At 36.9% G+C, this 22,816-nt stretch overlaps 1 protein-coding gene across 2 annotated transcripts in view; it reads left to right on the top strand.

The window, feature by feature from the left end:
• The window catches only part of brinp3b (bone morphogenetic protein/retinoic acid inducible neural-specific 3b), a 31,974-nt gene that overhangs the window by 3,597 nt on the left and 5,561 nt on the right, over positions 1 to 22,816 (top strand). For both annotated transcript variants that reach the window (XM_053233023.1, XM_034303426.2), the window contains 5 exons: positions 1,673 to 1,851; positions 5,994 to 6,178; positions 19,897 to 20,002; positions 20,540 to 20,776; positions 22,114 to 22,336. In XM_053233023.1, coding sequence (XP_053088998.1) covers positions 1,673 to 1,851; positions 5,994 to 6,178; positions 19,897 to 20,002; positions 20,540 to 20,776; positions 22,114 to 22,336 — 930 coding nt within the window. The remainder of the gene's footprint in view (positions 1 to 1,672; positions 1,852 to 5,993; positions 6,179 to 19,896; positions 20,003 to 20,539; positions 20,777 to 22,113; positions 22,337 to 22,816) is intronic.

Raw genomic sequence — 22,816 nt, 5'->3', positions numbered from 1 at the left:
TCTTACACTATAGATGCACTTTGTCACTTACGGTGTACCGGTTTGTTCGGTCATACGTTTTCTAGATATGTGTGATTATGATTCGTGTGTTCAAAATGGTTTTGGCAGTGATCCGCCAAGTCAAATTCTTGTGGGCGCTGTACATGTTTTCATCCCATGATCCTCTGCTTTTCACTGGGCCCTGAAGAAGTCTCGACAATATATTTTTGCCAGAATTTAGCAGTTTAGTATTTTGCACTTTAGGAAGAACAATGCAGAAAACAAATCTATGCCGATACAGGTCAAGAGCTTCCGTTAATTTTCACATCAACCATCACCATGTGATTTAAGGGACTTTGACCATGGCAGATGTTGCTGCTTTGAGTTTTTCTGAAACTACTGATCTCCTGGGATTTTCACACGTGACTAGAGTTTACACTAGAATGGTATACTTAAAAAAAAAAATCCAATGAGGGGCAATTCCGTGTGTAGAAGTGACTTGTTGATGAGAGGGGTCAGGGGGGAGAGGCCAAACTGGTTCAAGCTGACAGGAAGGCTATGGTAACACAAATAAGCACTCTTTCCAACCGTGTTGAGCAGAAAAGCATCTCAGAAAGCACCACACCTTATAACTTGAGGTAGATGGGCTACAGCAAGCAGAAGACCACGTTAGGTTCAATTCCTGTCAGACAAGAGCAGGAATCTGAGACTACAGTGACCACAGGCTCACCCAAACTGCTCAATTAACAAACTTTGGACAAACTTTGCATGTTCTGATGAATCTCAGTTTCTGCTGCAGATGGTAGGGTCAGAATTTGGGTTTAACCAAGCAAGAATACCGGAACTGCCTTGTGTCAACAGTTCAGACTGGTGGTGGTTGTGTATTGGTGTGGGGAATGTTTTCTTTCTTAATAACAGTCAAGCATCGTTTGAATGCCATGACTTCTTGAGGTTTGTTGCTGCCCACGGCACGTACATCCCTATATAGCTACAATTTACTCATCTTATGATGGCTACTTCAAACCATAGTACAAAGCACAAAGTCGTCTCAGACATGACTGTGTGCTGTTTGCACACGTGCACTTTACGTAGACCTGTGTAGGTCTGTGTTGTCTCATGTAGCTCTGTGTTGTTTTATGTAGCACCATGGTCCTGGAGGAACATTATTTCATTTCAGTGTGTAGTGTACCAGCTGTATGGGGTTGAAATGACAATAAAGCCACTTGACTTGACTGGATGACAGTGAGTTCAGTGGAGTTCAATGGCCTCACCACTTACCAGGTGAGGATCCAATAAAGCACATTTCGGACATGATAGAATGGTAGATTTGGAGCGTTAATGTGCAGCTGACAAATCTGCAGCCGTTATGTGATCAATCATGTCAACACCAGACCAGAAATTGGTGACCACATGCCAAAAAAGAGTGTCACATTTGTGAAACTTTAAAAACTACAAGTTTAATGATACAAACACGCAAAATATTTGAAAAGGAGGGCACATTCAGTGCAAAAAAATATCTTTTTATGGAGCCATAATATCAGCATTTTTTTTACAGACAGGTGATAAAATTGGTCTCTCTGTTATGCTCTGTGGGGAATTTATTCATTTTATTAATTCTCACTGAAGTGCCAAGCCAATTCCAATAGACCCTGTATATTTAGTGAATTATAGAGTATATTGTGATGTTCTGCAGGGAGTTTGGCCGATGGAAAGTGAACAACTTGGCTGTGGAGAGGCAGGAAGCAGTGCCCTTAGACCCCGACTTTGTGCGCAACATCAGGCAGCTGGGGCGACGGCCGAGCCTGCAGATGATCACGGACAATATCATCAAGAAGTATGGCACTCACTTCCTGGTCTCAGCCACTCTTGGAGGTAAGAAGGGTGGAACATCTGGTTTTCTTATAAATCATTTAAAGAGTTTTTTTTTTATTTTCCATGGATATCAAAAACTAATACAAGATTTCTATGGTTTCTATGAAGACTAATTTCATCATGTTTGTATATTTTGTATTTCAATAACAGTAACTGGTAACTGGTAATATCACAAATCATTCTAGTGCATTATTGTATAACTTACAGACTTGTATCACAGATGTTCCAGATAAACAGTCTAGAAATGTGGGCGTTTTCTATGAGGAGGTGTTTTTAAAACATTTTATGGAAGGAGTCTCCAGTATCAGCGTAGTTGGTAGCAGTTAGCGGTAAAGCTGACACGAAACTCTTTAGGACTTTGTGGTTTCTCAGTCACATGACAAGCTACGGGGTTTTTTTTAACCTCAAAAGCGAAAAAACAAGAGACTAGTTATGGAACAGCTGTTTATAGCTGCTATAACGTAAGTGATAACAGGAGCTAACAGTTTCACGGATGTTCCACAACATTAAAATGTAAATATAAACAAATGAAAGGGAGGTATAAGAGAAATACATGCATTGTTGATTAATTTCTGTATAACAGCACAATTACTAGAAAAGATAGCGAGAGATGGGAATTCATAGAAAGTTACTTAGGAAGGAGGTGGAGCTTCAGACGTGATCGTTCTCCCAGACTTCATTAAGTGCCATTTCAATTCTTCCCCACCAGCTTGTTTTTAATATTCAAGATTAAGATTTTATTATACAGCATAATGAAAAGTAACGCTTGCGCTATAAAAAAAATCGTGAAGAAATAAAGTAATCTAGGTAATATAAAAATTACGACTCCATAAGGGTCCATGAATAAATTCATAATAGTAATAATTATTTATTAAAAGACACCACTTTATAGCTGTCTATATATGTCTATTATGCATTATGAATTGTTAAAGAAGTAGTGCTCATCACACACTCCGGATTATATTTAGTCATAGATACACACATGGGTTTTTTAATAACTTATACTGACAATAAATGAAGTCATAGCTTATAGATGATATTTATATTTTAATGTATTCTTGCATTTCTTTGTATATTACACATATATGCACACAAATAACATATTACGACCTATTTGTTTATAACTGTAAATTATGAACAACCTTATAACTAATAATTTGAAAGCTACTAGCATTTCGAGAAGGCAAAAATTAGTTGTTTTGTTTTGATTTGTTTTACAAATAGGTTGTTGGCCCAATTTAATGAAACCATTTTACATATCTTAACTATTAGGACAGACTGAAAAAAAGGAGGGCAGACATTAATTTAGTTCAAATACAGAGAGCATCAATAGATTCTTTCAGATCTCTTCCCTGCTGTGGGAGAAAATATATATGCTGACGTTGATTAGCTGACGGGTAATGCTTCTCAGATCAGTCCATGCTGGTATGACAGAACATTTTCTGCTAACAGGAATGAGGTCAGATTGGACATTAACGTGACTACATAACACATTTTTTTTGTCATTTGATATCCATGCTTTTAATTTCAGAAAGCAATAACCACCGCTAATGGATTAACCTCCATCAGGGACACTCAGACTAATGACCGAACAAACTCACACAAATGAAGTGATTTATATTTATGGACTTAATAGTACAGTTAATGTAGCTTACGTGCTGCTATGCCCACATATAATTTAGAGTTAGAGCCCAAAAGTGATGTCAGTATCTACGTAGGGAAAGTTACAGGTATTCAGAGTCGGGTTACGCACCTGAGCTCACCATTCTCCAAATCACCTGTGTGTGTTTTTGTCGGTTTTTCTTGAGTAGAAGGGCCTGAGAATGGGGTTTTCAACAGTGTCTGGACCACTGCCTTCAAATCATAATATGTGTGCAGGATGTATGCTATTTTATCCTGCTTTCATTTGCTATTTTGAATTGTTTTTGTTAATTAATATTCGTTAGATGCTCCTGTAAAAAAAAAAAAAAAAAAGCATGCCCACGGGCTAATGGATAACCTGCCCGAGCACTCATCTGCTGCAATTATGGCTCATTTTATGTGTTGTTCATAATTTTATCCATAAAATATGTAGCTCTTGAGATAAGTAACATGCTGTCTCCTAAGATGCTCTCCATATGAAAACATCTACTAATACTTAATTAATTAATAGTGTCATTTTATGTATTTAATATTGCCCTTGAATGGCCTGGTAGTCTTTAAGCATACATTTTGGCATGATATATTGTCAAGCTGTCAAACAGTGCCTCTGTTTTTCAGCAAACTCTACATTGTTTGTGTAATTTGTGCAACTTATGAATAGCTCTGAAGCCTGGAAAAACCTCCAGACACCAAGCAAGGCTACTCGTTGAACTATAAAGGGAGCTCTGTTGACGGACATGAGCTTCCATGCTGCGCATTCTCAGTTTCAGAATCAGTGATTTTAGCTGAATGCCATCCAAACAAGTGCATTTTACGAATTAGGACATCCCTAAATAGTGTAACATGACACACGTTGACTATTTTGCACATTTATTGCACTGATTTTTTTTTTTTACAGTATAGCCTAAAAAAGCATTGAAGCATGAAATGTAAATTGTAGCCTGTGGATGGCTGTTAACTGAAATCCGTTCTTTGTAGTTGGTCAGCATTTATCTGCACTAATAAAATAACCTCAACAGCGGCGTCCTGAGCCAGTTTTGTTAGTCGTGCAACCCTAACTTCACTCAAATGATTAGTCCTAAATGTGTTCCTTCATCCTCTATTTATGTGCAATGGAGCTTGAATTAAACAGACAGCCTCTGTATATAGGGAGCAAGTCAAACTAAAAAAAAAGTCTAAACAGATATTTCACGACATTTCTCCAGTGTTGCTAATTACTTTGGATAAAATTATTTGTACAAGTATGCAAGGTCTGGGTACAAATGGAAAATATGCCAGAGGTCAAGTGATATCACACAACCTGCCGATGTTATCGACATCGTTCACTCTGTCTGCCACTGCTAGTGTGTGATGACGGCCTTGTGGCTCTTATTGTACTCTAATTGTCAGTACCCAATGACTGCATTTCCCTCGGAGAATAATTACAGTACTCACCACGATGATCCCGCAATCGATATCTCAGCTGCTAAGTGCACCTCCTGTGCCCTCATTTGGGCTCCATTTAGATCTCCAGACAATTCAGCACCTGACTGGAGTCATTTTTTTCTCCGAAACGTATTCTCCCCAAACAAAAACCCTCCGGCGGTCGAACTGCCTCCTGTTCTCCTTCATCCTTTCACAGACGAGTGATAAAAATGAGAGCGGTGTGCTGGGGTTTCTAGGCCAGAAGAGTCTTGATGAAAAGAAAGCGCAACAAAAGAGTGAAAGAACCGTTTTAGTTTGAAAAATTGATGAATTAGCGATGATCTGGCGATCACACATTTCAGTACTCTTTATAAACAGTTCAGATTGTTCAATTGTCTACACAAGACCCAGGTTAAGTGTATCAATTTTTTCATCAAATCGTAGACATGTCAAGCTAGCTTATTTTAGACTTCTAGCTAGCGTTAACGATTATTAACATTCCATCTAACAGATTAGAGCATTCAGGAAGTTTTACGCAGGTTATAACAGCCTAACCTTCTCAGAAGATAAAAGATACCAGTAACCTATTTGTCTCGTGGATGTTCCACAACATTAATTGTAACTATAAACGGATAAAAAGTATGATGTGCTGTTCTTTAATGAACAAAAACATTGTAGTCGTTGGCAAATTGCTTTGCTTTAAGAGGAATGATACACTTCAGGATGTGCTGTGGAAAATAATCAACTTCTCGGTGCTGAGAGGAACTCCGCTTCATCACACCACCCCATCGTTGATTTATTTTCCTATTACAGCATGTTCTCAGATGATTCATTCTGTATATAACACATAATGTAGCATGATAAAGGATATTGGTTAGTGTGTTAAAATCAGTGCAGGACCCCAGCTTTCATGGTGCTGTCCTGATTACTTCGTCTTGCTGCTTCTCTGTAGACTATTCACCAAACTGTAGCTGATAGAGACCCACAAAATGCTTGGAGATTAGAGAGAACTGGTGAGGCGAGGATAGAGAGAGAGTCGGTGCTCAGCTGCTCAGTGGCGTGTGAACTAACAGCTCTCACTTCTCTCTCTCGTCCAGGTGAGGAGTCCTTGACCATTTTCGTGGATAAGAGGAAGCTGAGCGAAGCCCATTCAAACAGCGGAGCCGCTAACGGCACGCTGACACTCGAGGCCCTCCATCACCTCGCTGCTTCCTACTTCATCGACCGAGACAGCACGCTGAGGAAACTGCACCACCTCCAGATCGCCTCAGCGGCCATCAAGGTACGGCCCGGACTTCCTCAAGCGTCCTTAACCTTTACGTTATGTTCGGGTCAGAAGAACCTATGTCACATTTTTATTGTGAAAATTCTAATTAATAATCAGTAAAATGTTAAATAAATCAATTACACAAGTCAATTAATACTCAAATTAATGTCAAATTGAGCAATTTAGTAATAAATCAATTATTATTACACTAATCAGTTAATTCGTAAGTAAATCTATTAAACAATTCCGTTAATAATCAGTTAAATGTTAAATAAATCCACCAAACAAATTACAAATCAGTGAATATATTAACATCATGTTACTATTTTCATCTTAGATAAATAAATATGACTCAATTTTCACTTCTCTCACAATCCCTCCATCTCCCAGCGATATTTCAAAACAGTACTCTTGAGCGCAAAAGTTTGCGCACCCTTAGACCACAACAACTTTTAATTTAATGTCATAATTGAATGATCTCATATCCTACAAATGCTTTTAATTAGGTTTGACATGTTTCTTTACTAATTAAGTAACAAAATGGCAAAAATGCATGTTAGGATATTATTAGTTAAAAAAAAAAAACAAGTGATACCAGTTCAAAAGTTTGCATTTCTGTTTGTGACTTCAGTATTATCTAGAAATATTTTCTTCTAGACCCACTCTTTTTATCTTTTCGTTTCTTTTCAGTAGATTAATCTTGCCTTTCATTTTTAACTCCTAAAACATACGTATTCTATTTTGCATAAAAAAAAAACATTGTAAAATTAATTATTTGAAAGGTATTGATTGTTTAGTTTTGAATTTTTTTTATTTTATTGCTTAATTATTGATTATTTTGATGTAAATCCAGAGATTTGGAGAGTGAATGGTGCATGCAGTACATCGCTAAGCATACACAGCTGCATGAGAATGAGTATGTATTTTGCATACTTTTTTGCATATAATGGGTGATATTTTGAGACGAGTGCAAAATGTGTGCATAATTATGAACACGCTAACCTTGGGGAGTTGGTTTTTGTTTGTATAAACACATTAGGCAGAGATTCAAACCTCTCTCTCGCTGTAGTTTTGGATGAATATTCCTATATTTTTTGTACACCTATTCTCCATTTCCCATCATCCCATAACTGCTTTGATTAAAGCAATCTAACGGGTATGAAACGTGCGTGCATTTCATGCCGAAGTGGATTTATGAACGTGTCGAGCGTCGCTCCAGGTTGCAGCAGGCGACCTGTCTTGCTGCACTTCCGCTAGTCACGATAAGTCGTGTTTTGAGTTGTTTTCTGTCATGATGGATTTGTGATGAAGGAGAAGAATGAAAAATTGAGCTGGCATGTGTGAAGGATAGCTGTGAGCATTAAAACAAGAGTGCCAACATAAGTTCTAGGATTCCTAAGCATGTGCACTCCTTTGCCTTGGGTTTAGATTTATGAAATTTACTTTGTGATACTTTTATTCAAAGTAATTGATGAAGCAGTTTACAATCCAAGCATATAGTGTACTGCTCAAAGGGCTTAGTGTAACATTTCGTCTTGTTTCTGTCTCCGCGTCCTAAACACCTTCCACAATGTTGTTGTCTGAAATTGGTGTATTACTTACTATCTCAGAGGTGGACAATATCAGATTTCGTGCCCATCAAGAGTTTTCAATTTTTCATACTTCCAACAACCAGAAAAAGAAAATAAGCACTAGTTTCTATTGGCTTTCGCAAAACAAGCATTTTCGTATGGTGTGTGTGTTTACGTATAACAAGCTTTACGGTAATACGACGCCCCTCCATGTTGTGCGTTACTACAAGCTTTTGAATACTACCACTCGCTGTATGTGGAAACACTGACAAACAAAATAAAGTACGTCACAAAGCCATCATATTACCCTCCTGCTAGTACAACACTCAGTCATTTTGCGGTTAAACATATAAAGAGAAAATAAAGAAAATAAAGCCGAAAACAAGAATAATCGAATAATATTTTTACAGCCTATAACCAAAACTTTCCTCAACGACTTTACAACGTTTTTGTCAAGAGTACAAACACGATATGCTACATAATCTTATACTCGTTTGTTTCCTCCTTGTGAGTCAGTATTAGTGCACCTAGCTAGCTAACTAGCTCACCATGATGTTATTACATTACGTTAGCTACCACATTTTAACTTTTTATGATATTTGCGTGTGCTGAAGAGTGAACCTGAAACTCATCACTGACATCGAGCTATCTGGATGGGAGGGATGGCATACTCTCTCTTTCCTGTCAATCACTAGCCAATCGTGAGTATCTGTGAGCTTATGTATGCAGAAGACGGCGGATAGCACTTTCCTCCAAGGCTGTTATGCTGCCTAGTGATGCAGCAGGACCCAAAGATGTGGTCGGTGGGGAGAAAATAGAGGAGAAAAAAAAAACGAAATCCTCTGTAAAATGCTATAAAATTAGTAAATCAGTGTGCATGGTTTTAAATAAATAAATAAATAAATAGAAATGTATTTATCTATTTATTTATTGAAAAATTTCTCTGTTTATATTATTCACCTCCTTATTTTATTTATCTGCTTATTTATTTATTTATTTATTCAAACATTTCTCTATTCATTTAGCTACCGGTTTATTTATTCATATATTTATATATATTTATTTATTTATTTATTCATTCAAACATTTCTCTATTTATTTATTTCCCTGCTTATTTATTAATCCAGCATTTCTCTAATTATTTATCTGTCAGCCTGTTTATTTATTTATTTATTTATTGTGGGTTTATTGGACATTTGCACAATTTTTTTTACACTTAATTTTTTTATTAAATCAGGGCCTATGACTTGTCGTAGTACTGTAGTACTGTAGTATTGTAGCTGAGGTGTTGAGGGTCCTCGACTCAAGGCTCCAACCTTGGCGCTACATTGGCAAATCATGAGATTTGAGCACACAACCTTCTGAGAACCTGAGCTAGCACATCCTTTCCCTTTAAGTCATGATTATTAGTTAAGCAAATGCTGCTATAGCCAAGGCCATTTCTCAAGGTGTTTGGACCCAGAGTGATTTAAAAGCAAAGTGCATTTGACTCAGGTAAGGACTTTCCCAATATTTCTGTGTTAATGAGGACAAAACAGCAGCGGCACCTTCAGCCAAGCCATCTATCATAATGATAAATGATCGTGGCTCACCTATCCGTATGATGAGTAATTCCGCTCGAGATCAGACGCATCTATACAGCCTAAGTCCTGCAAGCAAGTCGGTGGATGTTAAATGTGTCTATTTTTAAGTTCTAAACTCACAGATGAATTTAGCAGGTGAAGAGATTCCTCATTGAGCTCTAATACATTATGATTGCTGTAGCTGGGTCTTCATTAGAGCTGCAGATGGTACCACTAAGACCGAGCAGATCTGCTGTTATAAATGTCCCGAGCATGAGCAGTCGCTTGTCAGTGTAGAAAAATGGACCTCATATGTTTTATGTCACATGGATTCAGATATGATCATTTTCATCTTAGCCTGGAGATAAAGGAAATGTCATGAGAGGAAATGTGGGAAGAATGAGAATATATATCCTAGATTTTAATATGAGAATATTAAACAAATCCGGCAAAGTTTAAAACACCCGAGGATGCTCGTGTTACCGTGATTAGCTCCCGTTAATGGCGCAAAAAGTTCCTACCTTTCTTAAGACCGGTTCATGAAGCTCCTGTGAAGAGAATTCACTGAAGAATTGGACGAGTTCCAACCCTGCGGCCTCAGACGTGCTATTAACAGGATTGGATAGCTGAGATGAACAGATGTTTACACCTGAGCCCTCATTTATCATTTATTAAAACACAGCATGGCGTGCTGTTATAGGAAAATCATCAACTAGGGAGTCTGGCTGTTTATATTCACTGAAAGTTTGGGGGAAGTTTGATGCCTCCGAATGAGCGAAACCCTAAATCAAACCCCGTGTACATGTGTGATGCTTTCTAAATTCATTACAGAATTAGCGAATATGTAATTAAACAGCTTTTTAATTAGCAGCCCATACCCGAGAGTAACCAGGAATTTGTAGTGAACATTTAAAAGATAACAAATGTCTAATGAGAGCGTTTACAGCTCATCTGTGGTGCGTAACGCAGGCTGAGAAACGATCTCCGGAGGTATTGCTTCTCAGAGGGCGATATGACCGACTGCGTCTCGTAATAGCTCCACAATCGATGCGAAACCCTCGCAGTTCTGACAGTGAGGTTAAGAAAGATCGCTCACATCATTTGATTGCATGGCTTGCCAGCAGCAGCTGTTTTCCAGCCTTCGTCCAAATGCTGTGAAATGGGTCTGAAATGTGCTTTATGAAGAAACAGCTGGAGAATACCTGTTTTCGGGCTTTGTCTTGTTTTTTTTCCATATTAAAAGTGAAGAGAAAATAAAATTGGGCAACTAGTTAAGGTTTCCGTCTGTATATTTGAGTTAACATCATTAACCGTGAAGCATATCGACAGGTTTTATCGACATTCCACCTGGCTGCCGGCTCAGTTCCAGGCTTTGGTGGAAATCATACTGCAAGAAAGGCAGTGATTTGATATTTAGACTTTGTGCCAAATATCCTGCAATTCCGCAAAAAATTCTAAATAAAATGTTCAACATTAGCCAACTGTCTTCACCAAAGCAGTGTTACAGATATTGAGATTTTACTGGAGAGTCTGATCTGCCTAGGGGGAAAAAAAGGGTACTTGAGATTTTAATATTTTGAGATTTTTAGGATTTTAAGATTTTGAGATTTTAAGATTTTGAGATTTTTAAATTTTTAAATTTTTAAAGTTTTTAATTTTTGAGATTTTTTAAAATTATAAGATTTTGTTAATTTATAGGTTTTAAGATTTATTGAGATTGTAAGATGTTAAGATTTTAGAATTTAGAGATTTTTATTCTTTAAGATTTTAAGATTTGGGGATTTTAGGATTTTAGGATTTTAAGATTTTGTGGTTTTAAGATTTTAGGATTTTAAGATATTTGGATTTTAAGATTTGGCGATTTTTAGGATTATTGAGATTTTGAGATTTTAAGATTTAAGATTCTGGAGATTGTAAGATTTAAAAAAAATGTGAAATTTAAATTTAAAATTATTGAAAAATTTTAATAATTTAAGATTTTAATGTATTGAGATTTTAAGATTTTGAGACTTTGAGATTGTAAGCTGTTGAGGTTTGTGAAATGTTGATGATTGTAAGTTTTCAAGCTTTTGAGATTTGAAGATGTTTAAACTATGAGATTTTGTGATTTGGTATTTATATTTTAAGACAATGTGTAAGTTATTGTGGATTCTGGAGCTACTTTTAGTGCTATAAAGATCTGTTTATTACTTGCAAAAAACACCCCTTGTTTAATGAGTTAACTTTTTCCCTTAAACCAGCCAGTGTTAGTGATTACAGACCCTGATCTAGAAAACTGTGTTTTGAAAATGTTCTGAAAATGTAATGAGAGTCACAGATTAGCACTAATACTAGTAACTAGAAAATAAAGTAGTGGAGTCAGCTGTCACGTGTAGATGGAGTAGTAGACTAAATAATCCTTCCTTCTTGTTTTTAGATGGAAAAATGGAAAAGATTTTCCACTCAAACAACCACTTTTGAACCACTTTTTCAGTATGAGTTTTCATTTGTTCTCAGTTCACAGGAACCATGTCCTGTTTCTCTGTGGTATAACTATAAGGTTGTATATGAAATCTCTAAAAATAAAATAAAATCTCTTTGTAAAATCTCTTTGTCATCCGTTACCACAGAAAAAAATCCAAAGAACCTTCAACAAAAAAGGAAACAAGTGGTGCTTGACTTGCACAAGTCAGGTAATGGATATAAAAATACATAAGCACTTGGCCATTAAGGACAATTAGGGCCTTATAATTTGAAATTTATTATTTTTTTCTGTATCTGACAAATCAGTTTTTCCATTTCATAATGTAACTATTTTTATTTTTAAAAAAAATCTAAAAAATGTTCACCATCCAATGGAGCTGTTTTCTCCTAAGCCTTAATGTAACAATTCTGACAATTTTGAAATGAAATGGAAATGAAAATGAAGCGATCAGCACTATTTTTTGATGCAAATGAAAGGTCCTGAAATGCTAACACGCCAAGTCAGCTAGCTAGCAAATAGCAAATCGCAACATAGCTGACTAGCTGACAAGTTGACCAGTGTTTTGGGGGTGTTCATTACACAAGTTTCACGGTGTCATCATTTCAGCTTAATATTACCCTCATTATTCTGTTATGAAGTTCATAATCGTTGCCAGAAACCCATGTTCTTGGCAGCGGTTCTTGGCAGTATTCCTTCAAAAAGTTGCCAGTGTGTCACGATGTGCAGATTTTAAACAATGCACAAGCAGAGGCAGGGTTTTCGTGTAGGAGGAGGTGATGCTGGATTCCACCCTGGCCTTCTGTAGAGTCCAAATCCAGTGCACTTTTAACTTTTTAGATTGATTGTGCTTTCAAAAAACCTTCACATTTTACAGAACATGAGTAACTCAGTAGGTGTAGCTCAGATGTGAGTTTGAGGAATATTCTAGGAGCCTTGAATAGCATTTTTTTTCATCTTGAGCATCATGGAACATTTTATTTAGCTCTGTTTATGTTTCTCACAGAGGCTCTAGGCTCATTCGTTATAACTTCTGTACAGCTGAAAGTAAATTAAAGTACGTTTTTGTTTTCTATGTCGGAATCCCTTGTTATTGATGACCAATACAGACTGATCTTCAAGAACAACATACTGGCTAAGAGTTGATATTCAGTCACCTAGCATTGTCTGTGGTCATTTTCTTCTCATTTAGCCAGTCGTTTTTTGTTTTTTTTTTGCTAGCAATGACCTCCTTGTGCTGAGTTTCATGTTTAAGATATTCTTTCAGGTTAGCAGTATTGGAGGAAGATGCTGTAGTTCCTCTTCTTGCTATTTTTCATATAGTTTGCACTCTTTCCATTCGTCATAAAATACGTCCATTTTGTGTCGTCTGGTCATTAGCGCTATGACGTACGCAAGCCTTACGTAACACAGTATAGCATGGTATCGGATGTTGGGATTGGAACCAAAAAGAGTCTCCAAGTACTGAAAACCTAGAGCAGAGTTTCATATTCTTTCTCTTTTAATAATAAATCCCCCACTACCTCTTGAGATCCAGCGGAGATTTATTCCACAGACTAATGACTAATGTCGTTCATTAATTTCCACTTAATTCCAGTACGTTTGATCAATGTTTCGTTCCACATTCGCACATCCCAATCAACGCGCTCATGTTTCATTCAGTGTGCCCAACATTGTCACTTCATATTCTCAAGGTTTGATTTACATTTTTCTGGTTCATTTATTCTCAGTGATCACTATTACTGTATATATGAAGATGTGTGTGTCAAATGTTTGACCTGTCGAACATAAGTTCTTTTTAACGACATGTGTATTGCAGTTGGTATTAGGAAACTGAAAAAAAAGTTATAGACATATGCTTTGATATATCTCAGAATTCGGTTAATTTGAGACAATGAATGATTTACACTGCATCGCTAGCAAGAATGGCTAGAATAGAGAAGACAGTGTCATAACTTTGCACTGCTGTGGCTTATTCAAGACTGCTGAGTGCAAAAGTTTGTATCCCCTAACTTTTGTTTTGAAAAAAAAAAGCAAAATGTATCTATCTTACAATTTATCTACAAAAAAAAAAAAAAAAAAAATGAGGACAATCTCTAGAAAACAGCTTGAAAAGCATCTCGCTGGCTAAGTTCTGGAGAATAATGTCAGAGACATCAGGAGGAAAAAAACAGGAGAGCTGAATATATTTCAGCTGAGAGCATCCAAAAACTGTTGAGAGAATATGAAAGAGGCATTTTTAAAAGGAGATAGTGGGCAGAGAATATTTATACATCAGAAAGAAAAATGGAACAAATGGAACAAACCCAAAAACTAAAGTAAATCTAATCAAATATTGTTAGTAGGATTATTATAATGGTTGCCAGTTTTCAGCAAAATTTCCATCTCAACCATCTCAAAAACTGCACAGAAAGATCTGAAACGATCCCTTTGCATGGAAAAAAGGTTCACTGCTCAGTAGTGATCAACTCTGTAAATCTGCTTTCCCTCTACAAATCTTTACAATATATATTTCAACATAAAAGGTTCTGTATATCATAGATACATTGTCTGTACTTTCACTTTCCCTTTGTTTGCCATAACATATGTTCATCAGATTTAGAAGATCTTGGTTGCTGTTGAGTATTTTCCAACTAGCCCAAAAAAAAAAGAAAAAAACACCTCTACAGACTTGCTTTTTTTTTTCCAAAACTAGCAATTTGGCGTAAAAATCACAAACATGATAGCTACTGTTATCTACCAACTGAAAAAAGCAAAAGTTCAGAAGTTAAATAAAGTTGAATTAAGTTTTGCAAATTGCTATTCTTTGTGGTATTTTGTGGGGGGAAAAAAATTTAAAATGAGAAAAGGGTGTGGCCTAAACACAAAGGGATTTTTTCCTTTTTTTAATTCATATTATGCTTCTTCCCCAACCTCAACTACATCAAACTTTCTGTCTAATGTGACTAAGTAAGATAGAGAGCTATTTTTTCAAATCAACAATATCTTTCTCAAATCACGGAAGGATTGTTTATTACTTTATTTTTTGGGGTTTGTTACATTCCAGTAAATTCAGAAAAGTACAGAATCTACTACGAAGCAGGGACGCAGTACTGCGGTGAGTCAAAATGGGGTCCATTTCATAATGTAAGGAAGATTTTTCCAGGAAGATTTTAGTAATGGCGAAAAGCATGCACAACGATATTTCTTTAGTATTGTTCTTTAGTAAATTTTAGGCCAGTTTAGTACTATTGAATGGTAGAATATGCTTTTATATGCCCACTGGAGCAAACCACTAATAGACTAAAAAAAAAAACCTGGATATTTGTATCTGTTTAGAACCTGTTCATCTGTTCATTCATCTGTTCGTGAGTAATGTGTTCGGTTACATCTCTACTACAGAGACGTGTGAAGAATTTTGAAAAAAACTGAGCTTGAACTCACACATTCTGTTACAACAGAAATGCAAATGAGCAGGTGTTGAGAACTTAATCTGCTGTATGAACTTTCTGTTCCATGCAGGCTTTTGAACAAAGTGCGACTTCCAGGTATCATTAATCAGTTCAGGGAAATCCAATTTACACCCTCTGTTCCTCTATTACACTGCAAATGGAGATTCTTCTATGGGCTTTGATGAGGTTGAGGTTAATGGCAGTTTGGGAAATTAAGGCTGCAGAATGTATAATTTGTTAAATGTTATCGTAATATTATTGGCCTTTGGGATATCGATAACGGAGAAGGCTGCAATATATAATGGACCGGGTAATGAAGTCTTTTATTGTGCGTGCTGATCAACTTGATCAATCTCATGGTGGGATCCAGGGGCTTAATCTCAAACTGTTCTGCAAAGATTCGGTTCTCAGTTTTTGTGAAACTGGGGATGGAGAACCAATGAACTGGTACCAGCTGAGATCTTATGGGGGTCTTATTATCACTACAATGACATCACAGACTGTTGTTGTGACTGACTGTCATTAAAAAAAAGAGATATTGAACAGTGATGAGGGGTTCGAGGGTTATTTTTCAAGAAACAAGTGATATCACATCCATGAATCCAGTGGTGCATGGTGCCTGACTTGGAGATACTCTGGAGATAACCTCAACAATGGAGATAACCTCAACAATGCTTATGCTAATACTAATGCCCGTTGTCATTCTGCACATAATAATTGTCTCTACAGTAATTATATCTTAATGAAATACATAAAGATTCAATTTGAATGGTAAACTATGATCTAAAAGCCAGAAGTAAAGCCAGTCATCCATCACATATAATTTTGAATTAATGAAAACTCTGAATGATGAAACAAAAACATTTTCAACTTTTTTTTTAATTGAAAAAGGGGAAAAAAAGATATCAGAAGTTCTAGATGAGATAATGCTGATAAATCTGTTGCTCGTGTCCCATTCAGTGGTTCACCAAGTAAGGAATAAAACACTTGGTGGTGTGCTGTAATAGGAAATGAATTAACAACAGGGTGATGTGTTATGATCCTGTTCTAAGATGATATTAATATTACATATATGAATATACACTTGTGATTTGACTTACAGCTGGAAATACTGTCAGATCTGAAATGTAATTTTTGATGCAGGGGAATGGATTTTAGTCACTTAGCTGACATGCCGAGCTAGCTACTGATCACTAGCTAGTTAGCAAGTTAGCTAAGAACCTAGCAGACTTCGCTAGGTAAACTATTCGGCATCTTTCTATCACAAACAAATTTTTCTCTTAAGATATTAGCATGGAATCTGTAAATACGGTATGCTATAAACTAAAGCAACCCTTACTTGTTAGCCAGAATTAAAAAAGCAAACCTTAAGCACAAAACATGTTTCGAGTGATATTTGAGGGGTTAAGGGATGTCTAAACAGATGTGCGATCGAGTGAAAATAAGACTTAATACTCTTGACTGTAATCTATCTGCTGCTTCGTACACTTTGTATTCATCATGGCAGTTTGTATTTTGCATAGTTATTAGCATAGTCATTAGCATGCTAACAAACCTTTAATAGATGTGAGAGTGAGAATGAGACTTGAAACACATTTCCATGGTGCTACGTACACTTTGTATTTACCACAGCAGTTTGTACTGTCACAGCTAGTGATTAGCATTCAGCTAGTTTCTATGGTCAGAGAATGTTAGCTAGCTAACATTTGGCTCCGGTTACTTAGCCTTCGCTTTAAATAGTTTTCCTACATTTCTTCATTCCTTTTGAGTCTTTCTTCAACTTTTACTTTCATGCTTGTGGTAAATGTAAGAGTTTATACATATGTTTTCTACTTTGCCTGCTAAGAGAGAAGAATTTGAAGCTGTACTTTGTGACTTTTACTTGAGGAAAAAAATTTGGCTAGTTTTAGCACGTCACAGAGAATTAAAGTCGGTGTAACTTTGAGATTTAATCCTCCATATTAAAGCTTCCCAAGCAGTCAAAACATCTTTTTTTGTCGAAAGGTGTCGGGAATTTTAATGTGCATTTGCATGTCCTTTGTTAGCGTGCGCCAAGGACTGCAGTGTTTATATCGGCCTGTGTATTGTGTGTGTGTGTGTTTCAGGTTTTAATGCATCACCTCGTAGCATCAATAAAAGACCCTGAGAGCGCAGTGGGTGTGATGTGCTTCTCTGTGTTTCTGTCTCTCATACACACGGGTTCAAAAGTACTTTGTGCTGCTTTTTGTCCTTGACATTTTTTAGCGAATTTTGTCAAAATAATTTTTTTTTCAGTGTATTTATTATCCTGTGTCCCCTTAAAAGCAGGATTTTTTAAATTTAAAATTTTTTAATTATTTACTTCATTTTTCTCCTCTGGACAGTTTTCTGTCCTTGAATTTATTTATTTTTTGTCAAGCTGTAGTCAGATTTTTTTTTCATTGCCACTTCTTATCTTGATTTCTCAGAATTGTTTTTTTTCTTTTGTCTTTTGAGTGACTCTGGGGATTTTAGTCACAGCCGTCTCATATTATTTATATATTTAAATGTGATTTTGCTGCCTTTTGTTTTAGTCTGATTGTTCTGTTTTTTTTGTTCTTCTTGTCCTTGGTTTCTTTGTAAGATTTTACTCATCGTGAGTTACGATGTTTCTCTGCAGTTGCAGTTGGACATTTCGGTTAGAATTGTCTCCGTCATGTCGTTAAAAAAATTGTTAACTGAAGTCAGAGTGATAAAATCTCAAGAAGCTGTAGTTCTCTTTGTAATGAAATCCACTCTACGAAGGGAAAAGCAAGAATCTCTCACACGCTCGTCTGCGGTGCCACATTTGTTAATTAAACAGTGACAATAGAGCTAGCAAAGTAATCATCCGCTGCAGTTAACAAGCAATGACGCCTGGCCATGATATTAAATATCTAATATCAATCGCTCGACAGTGGAACTGCATTTTATCACGAGGTCTGTTCGATGGTGTATTGTGTGAATTCAGTGCAAATGCTGCGCCGAGTGTGTGCAGGGAGTGAAACGATAACCCGAACCCTGCTGGTCAAATAAGGCTTACTTGAAATAATAATAGTATAGTTGACAAATCTATTTGACATTTCCTGACAATTCCCCTCGTCTCGCCCTGTGATACGTGATATTTAACGTGAGCCGTGATGTTGCGTTGCACCGTGTCATGGTGTCATCCTACAAATGTCATTCCACCCCCCACTTCCTGTGTTAGAAATTATAAAAGAATGAATGAATACATTAATATAAATCTGTGAATTGATGTTTAACTGATCAACCTTCTGACCAATCAGATTTGAGAATTCGCTGGGGTTTAATAAAATATAAATAGAGATCATTTTTTCAGAGGGAAAGGCACGTGTTGTATGCAGTAAAGGCATATAAGTATTAGGACACTTTTATTTGTTATTTAATATACTTTCAGTGTACTATATATATCCACTTAAAATTTAAACAGATAATATATTTTGTTTTTATGAATATGACAGAAATATGATAAATATGACCTTAGTGCTTTGGTGCAAAGCTGCTGTTGGCAGTTACAGCTATGAGATATCTACGGTTAGACGTAATCAGCTTTCTGCAGCATCGTGGGTCAATTTTGGCGCATTCCTCTTAGCAAATCATCCTCAATTACCCAAGGTTGCAAGGGTCCTTCTGATCATGATGGACTCACGATTTCAAAATCCTCCATGAATTTTCAACGGGATTGAAGTCAGGAGATTGGCTAGGCCATGCAAAGTTATTTTAGCTGTCTGTTTAGGGTTTGTTATCTTGTTGAAATGTCCATCTTCTCCCCAGATTCAGTTTTTGTCCGATTAAATTCTCCTCTAACATGTCTAGGTACATCACTCCATTCGTGGTTCCTTCAATGATGTCTAATACCCCAGTACCCTTTGCAGAGAAGCAGCTCCAAAACATGATGCTCACACCACCGTGCTTCACTGTGGTTCTTAATTGGGATCATACGCGAGCAACGGAGATGATTGCGCTGCAGTCCATTGCTTATTGTTCTTTGTGTAAGAGTTGTTCCTGCTGCTTTCAGGTCGTCCTGCAACTCTTTCTGAGTGACTGCTGGCTTCTCGCTTACCTTCCTTATCATTAATCTGAGAGTGTGATGTGAAATCTCGCGTGGCTCACCTGTCTGTGAACGATTAGTTTCGGTTCCGTGAACTTTCCACCTGCATAATTTTCAAACCAGTTGTACTGACAGCGATGTTTATGGTCTTTGCTATGGCTCTGTGTCTTTTTCCATTCAAGTGTCGTTTAATAATGTCGTCTCTGAGAACTTTAGGAAGCTTCTCCAATGTCTTTTTTTAATGACACCAGGAGCAATTTGAACAAGCAATTTGTTATATCTAGAACATTTGTGTAACCTTTACATATAGTATAGTAGATATTTTTTAATATAGCGTCTGAATAATTTTTTCCCTATCAGTTTTGTTTTTCTAAACAAACCCTTTTCATTCTTACTTACATAAAATACATACTTTTTGTTCATATTTATAAGTACAAAGTCAAAAAAGATGTGTGTGAATTTGAGGTGGATATACAGTATGCACTGGAAGTATATTAAATCACAAAAACAAAAGTCTAATTTCTCTGTACTTTATAACACCAAAAAAAGAATCAAAAGTATCTAAAATTCACAATATATCATTTTTTTGTAGCATTTCAATCTGAATAATTTTAGTCTGAAGAATTATTTGACTTTCAGGTAACTGAGACGAGGACCGGCCCACTTGGCTGTAGCAACTACGACAACCTCGACTCTGTCAGCTCTGTTTTGGTCCACAGCCCTGAGAACAGAATTCAGCTCCAAGGTAAAGTACCTGAAAGCTATCAGCGATGAACATTACTGCAGCGTAGCGTGGCTTGAATCACTGCTGATGATGTTTGCTATTTATGAATTCCATGCTGTGGTAACTTTATCTACCTTGTGAACTTAGTGAACCTTCATGTTCTGTTCACTGCTTAGCCATGATTGTCCCATTGACCTTATAGAATATAAGTAGTAGCGTAATGATGTCAGGCAGAAACTCATTAAAAGTTTTACCTTAATAGAGGCATTGGTTGTATTAATATGCACCAATGATGAGCTCGTTTTAAATAAAAAAAAAAAATCTATTATACTTTTTTTAATTTAAGAAATTATTGATGTGTCACGCATGCACACAAAAATATGGCTAGCCTTTTAATTATGTCTTTCTACTACTGTCAGAGCCGCTGTTATAGAAAATTAATCAACACTTTCTGACCAATAGCCATTTAAACCGCATGTTGTTTCAAAAGTCTGAAACACATGCTATCTATGCTAGTGGCTTATCACTTAAATTTCGTTTAACATTTACAATTTCCAGGCCTCCAGGTTCTTTTGCCGGAGTACCTCAGGAGCCGGTTCGTGCACGCGGCGCTGAGTTACATTGGCTGCAACGGCGAGGGCCACTTCACGTGCCGGGACGACGACTGCTGGTGTCAATGTAGTGAGGGGCACCCGCAGTGCAACTGCCCCCACGCCAGCCTCCGAGCACAACACAGCAACCTGGAGCACACCAGCGAGGCCTGGAGGCACGCCAACCAGGAGTTTGAGCAATCAGGTGCTCGACTTGTTTCGTCTTGCTTCGTTTCTGTTCTGGTTGCAAAAGTCTGCACACGCGTAAGAACAAAATGAAGAGTCATTTTTGTGTTGTTCCACTTTTTTTTTTTTTACACGTCTAATTTGGGTCATTTTCACCCTAACGGAGTATAAGGGTTAGCAAGAAAACGGACTCGAGATTTAATTACTGCTCGGGAAGCCAAGAGGCACTTTCTGGACAGGATACAGGAACTTTTGGCAGCAGAAAACAAACTGCAACTTGTTTTTTTTTTCTATAGAAGATTCTGGTTTTTTGGTACCTGACTGGAAAACACCTATTTTAGAAAACTCAAGGGAAAAAAAAACAGAATAGACTGATGATGATGGTGTTGGGTGTGTCTTCGGCATATTTTTTCTCATCCTGCAGACGTGTGTTTCTCAAAAAAAAAAAATCTTAAATTTTAGAACTTTTGGCACCCTTAGAACGAAAGGAAGACAAATTAATTTATAGTACGATGTTTGGTGTCAGGTTTCACAGATGTTCCTTCATTATAACAAAGTAACAGAAATGGTCAGTGTGTGTATATGTGTGTGTGTGTGTATGTGTGTGTGTGTTAGGATGTTCCTTTTGGAAAAGATCAAATCAGTTGAAATGTTTGCATTTCCCTTTCTGGAAAGTGCGTCCACATTTTTGCTCCTATAATTGCCATAAAAATAGAAAAAATTTTTGTTAAAACTCTGCAAAAGGTCAAACAATGGCACTGAATATAATCAGAAACCAAAAGTACTTCTGTCTGAATTTTGAATAGGTGTTTTATGATGACCGTTGGTCAGAAAAAGTCAGAAAAAATATATAACTGGAAACGAATATAGAAAAAAAAAATCAATTCCGGTTTGTTTTCCGGTGCCAGAGGTTCCTTGTATCTTGTGCGGAGGAGAAAGTGCATCTCAGCTTCCTGAGCACCAATTAAATTTAGAGTCCAGCGCATTCTCTCGCTAGCCTTTATGTTCTGTTAGGATGAAAATGACCCAAATTAAATGTGTACCAAAAGTGGAACAAAACTACGACTAATTCTTCTGAGATTTTGATGCTTTATAATTAACACAGTTGGTTCACCCTTTCTAATGAACATGACGTTCCTGTCATTTGGACCTGGGAGTTACAAGCTGAATTAGAAAGTGTTTAAATTGACTGACATCAAAAGGTCATTGCCTTCCTCTCTGATTTTCACTCCCATCTGTTCACACACACACACACACACACACGCTTCATTCTGTGCATCTATTTCCATTAGTATGGAAATGAATTAAGGATAAGGCTTGTTATCGTACATTTGACATTTACATTGTTGTGTGCAGATGAGTTCCAGGCTTTCATGGTCCGATTGTCGACACACGCGGCCCTGAATTTGTCATCAGTGTGGCGCGCGTGGAGGAGTGACGCAGCACTGCTAAAGCGCTACAGGAAGTTGGAGAACGACGCCGTTTTCCTCCTCAACAAAGCGCAAGAAAGCGCCGCTAAACTCTTCAGCCTCAGCCGGAGGTGCCGCTCGCAGCCCAAAATAATCCTGCCAAGGGAAAGGTAAAAAAAACAAAAAACAAAAAAAAATAGACCTGTTTCTGTACAGATATTAGTGCACCTTTGTCCAATTCCACTTTCCCCATCGCCGTTCTGACAAAACCTACCCAAGCTTGTGAGGCATTGTGATTTGATGTAACATCGTTTTCAAAGGAATTTTATAAAACGGTGGAAGAGGCTCTTTAGAAATTAAAACAGGATCAATAAAACACGTAACATTTCATTTCAATCCCATGTTCAAGATGGGATTACTTTCCCATTACTTTCCCCTAGCTAGCTTACTAGTTAGAAGGAAAGCTAATAAAAGTATAAATCATTCTCAAGCAACCGTAAGTGCATTTAGATGCATCAAATAATCAGATAAGTGTCATTTTCCTCGCATTAATTTGACAACTGAGTGTACACGAGTCAGTTAATAATCAGATTTATCTTAGCAGGGATGTGAAGAGGCTAAAGCAGCCAAAACTCTACTCAAGGAAAAGT

Source organism: Pangasianodon hypophthalmus, chromosome 4 (assembly GCF_027358585.1).
Source record: "Pangasianodon hypophthalmus isolate fPanHyp1 chromosome 4, fPanHyp1.pri, whole genome shotgun sequence".
NCBI lineage: Eukaryota > Metazoa > Chordata > Actinopteri > Siluriformes > Pangasiidae > Pangasianodon > Pangasianodon hypophthalmus.
The sequence above is the reverse complement of the archived record's forward strand: the minus strand, read 5'-3'. Positions and strand labels throughout refer to the sequence as shown.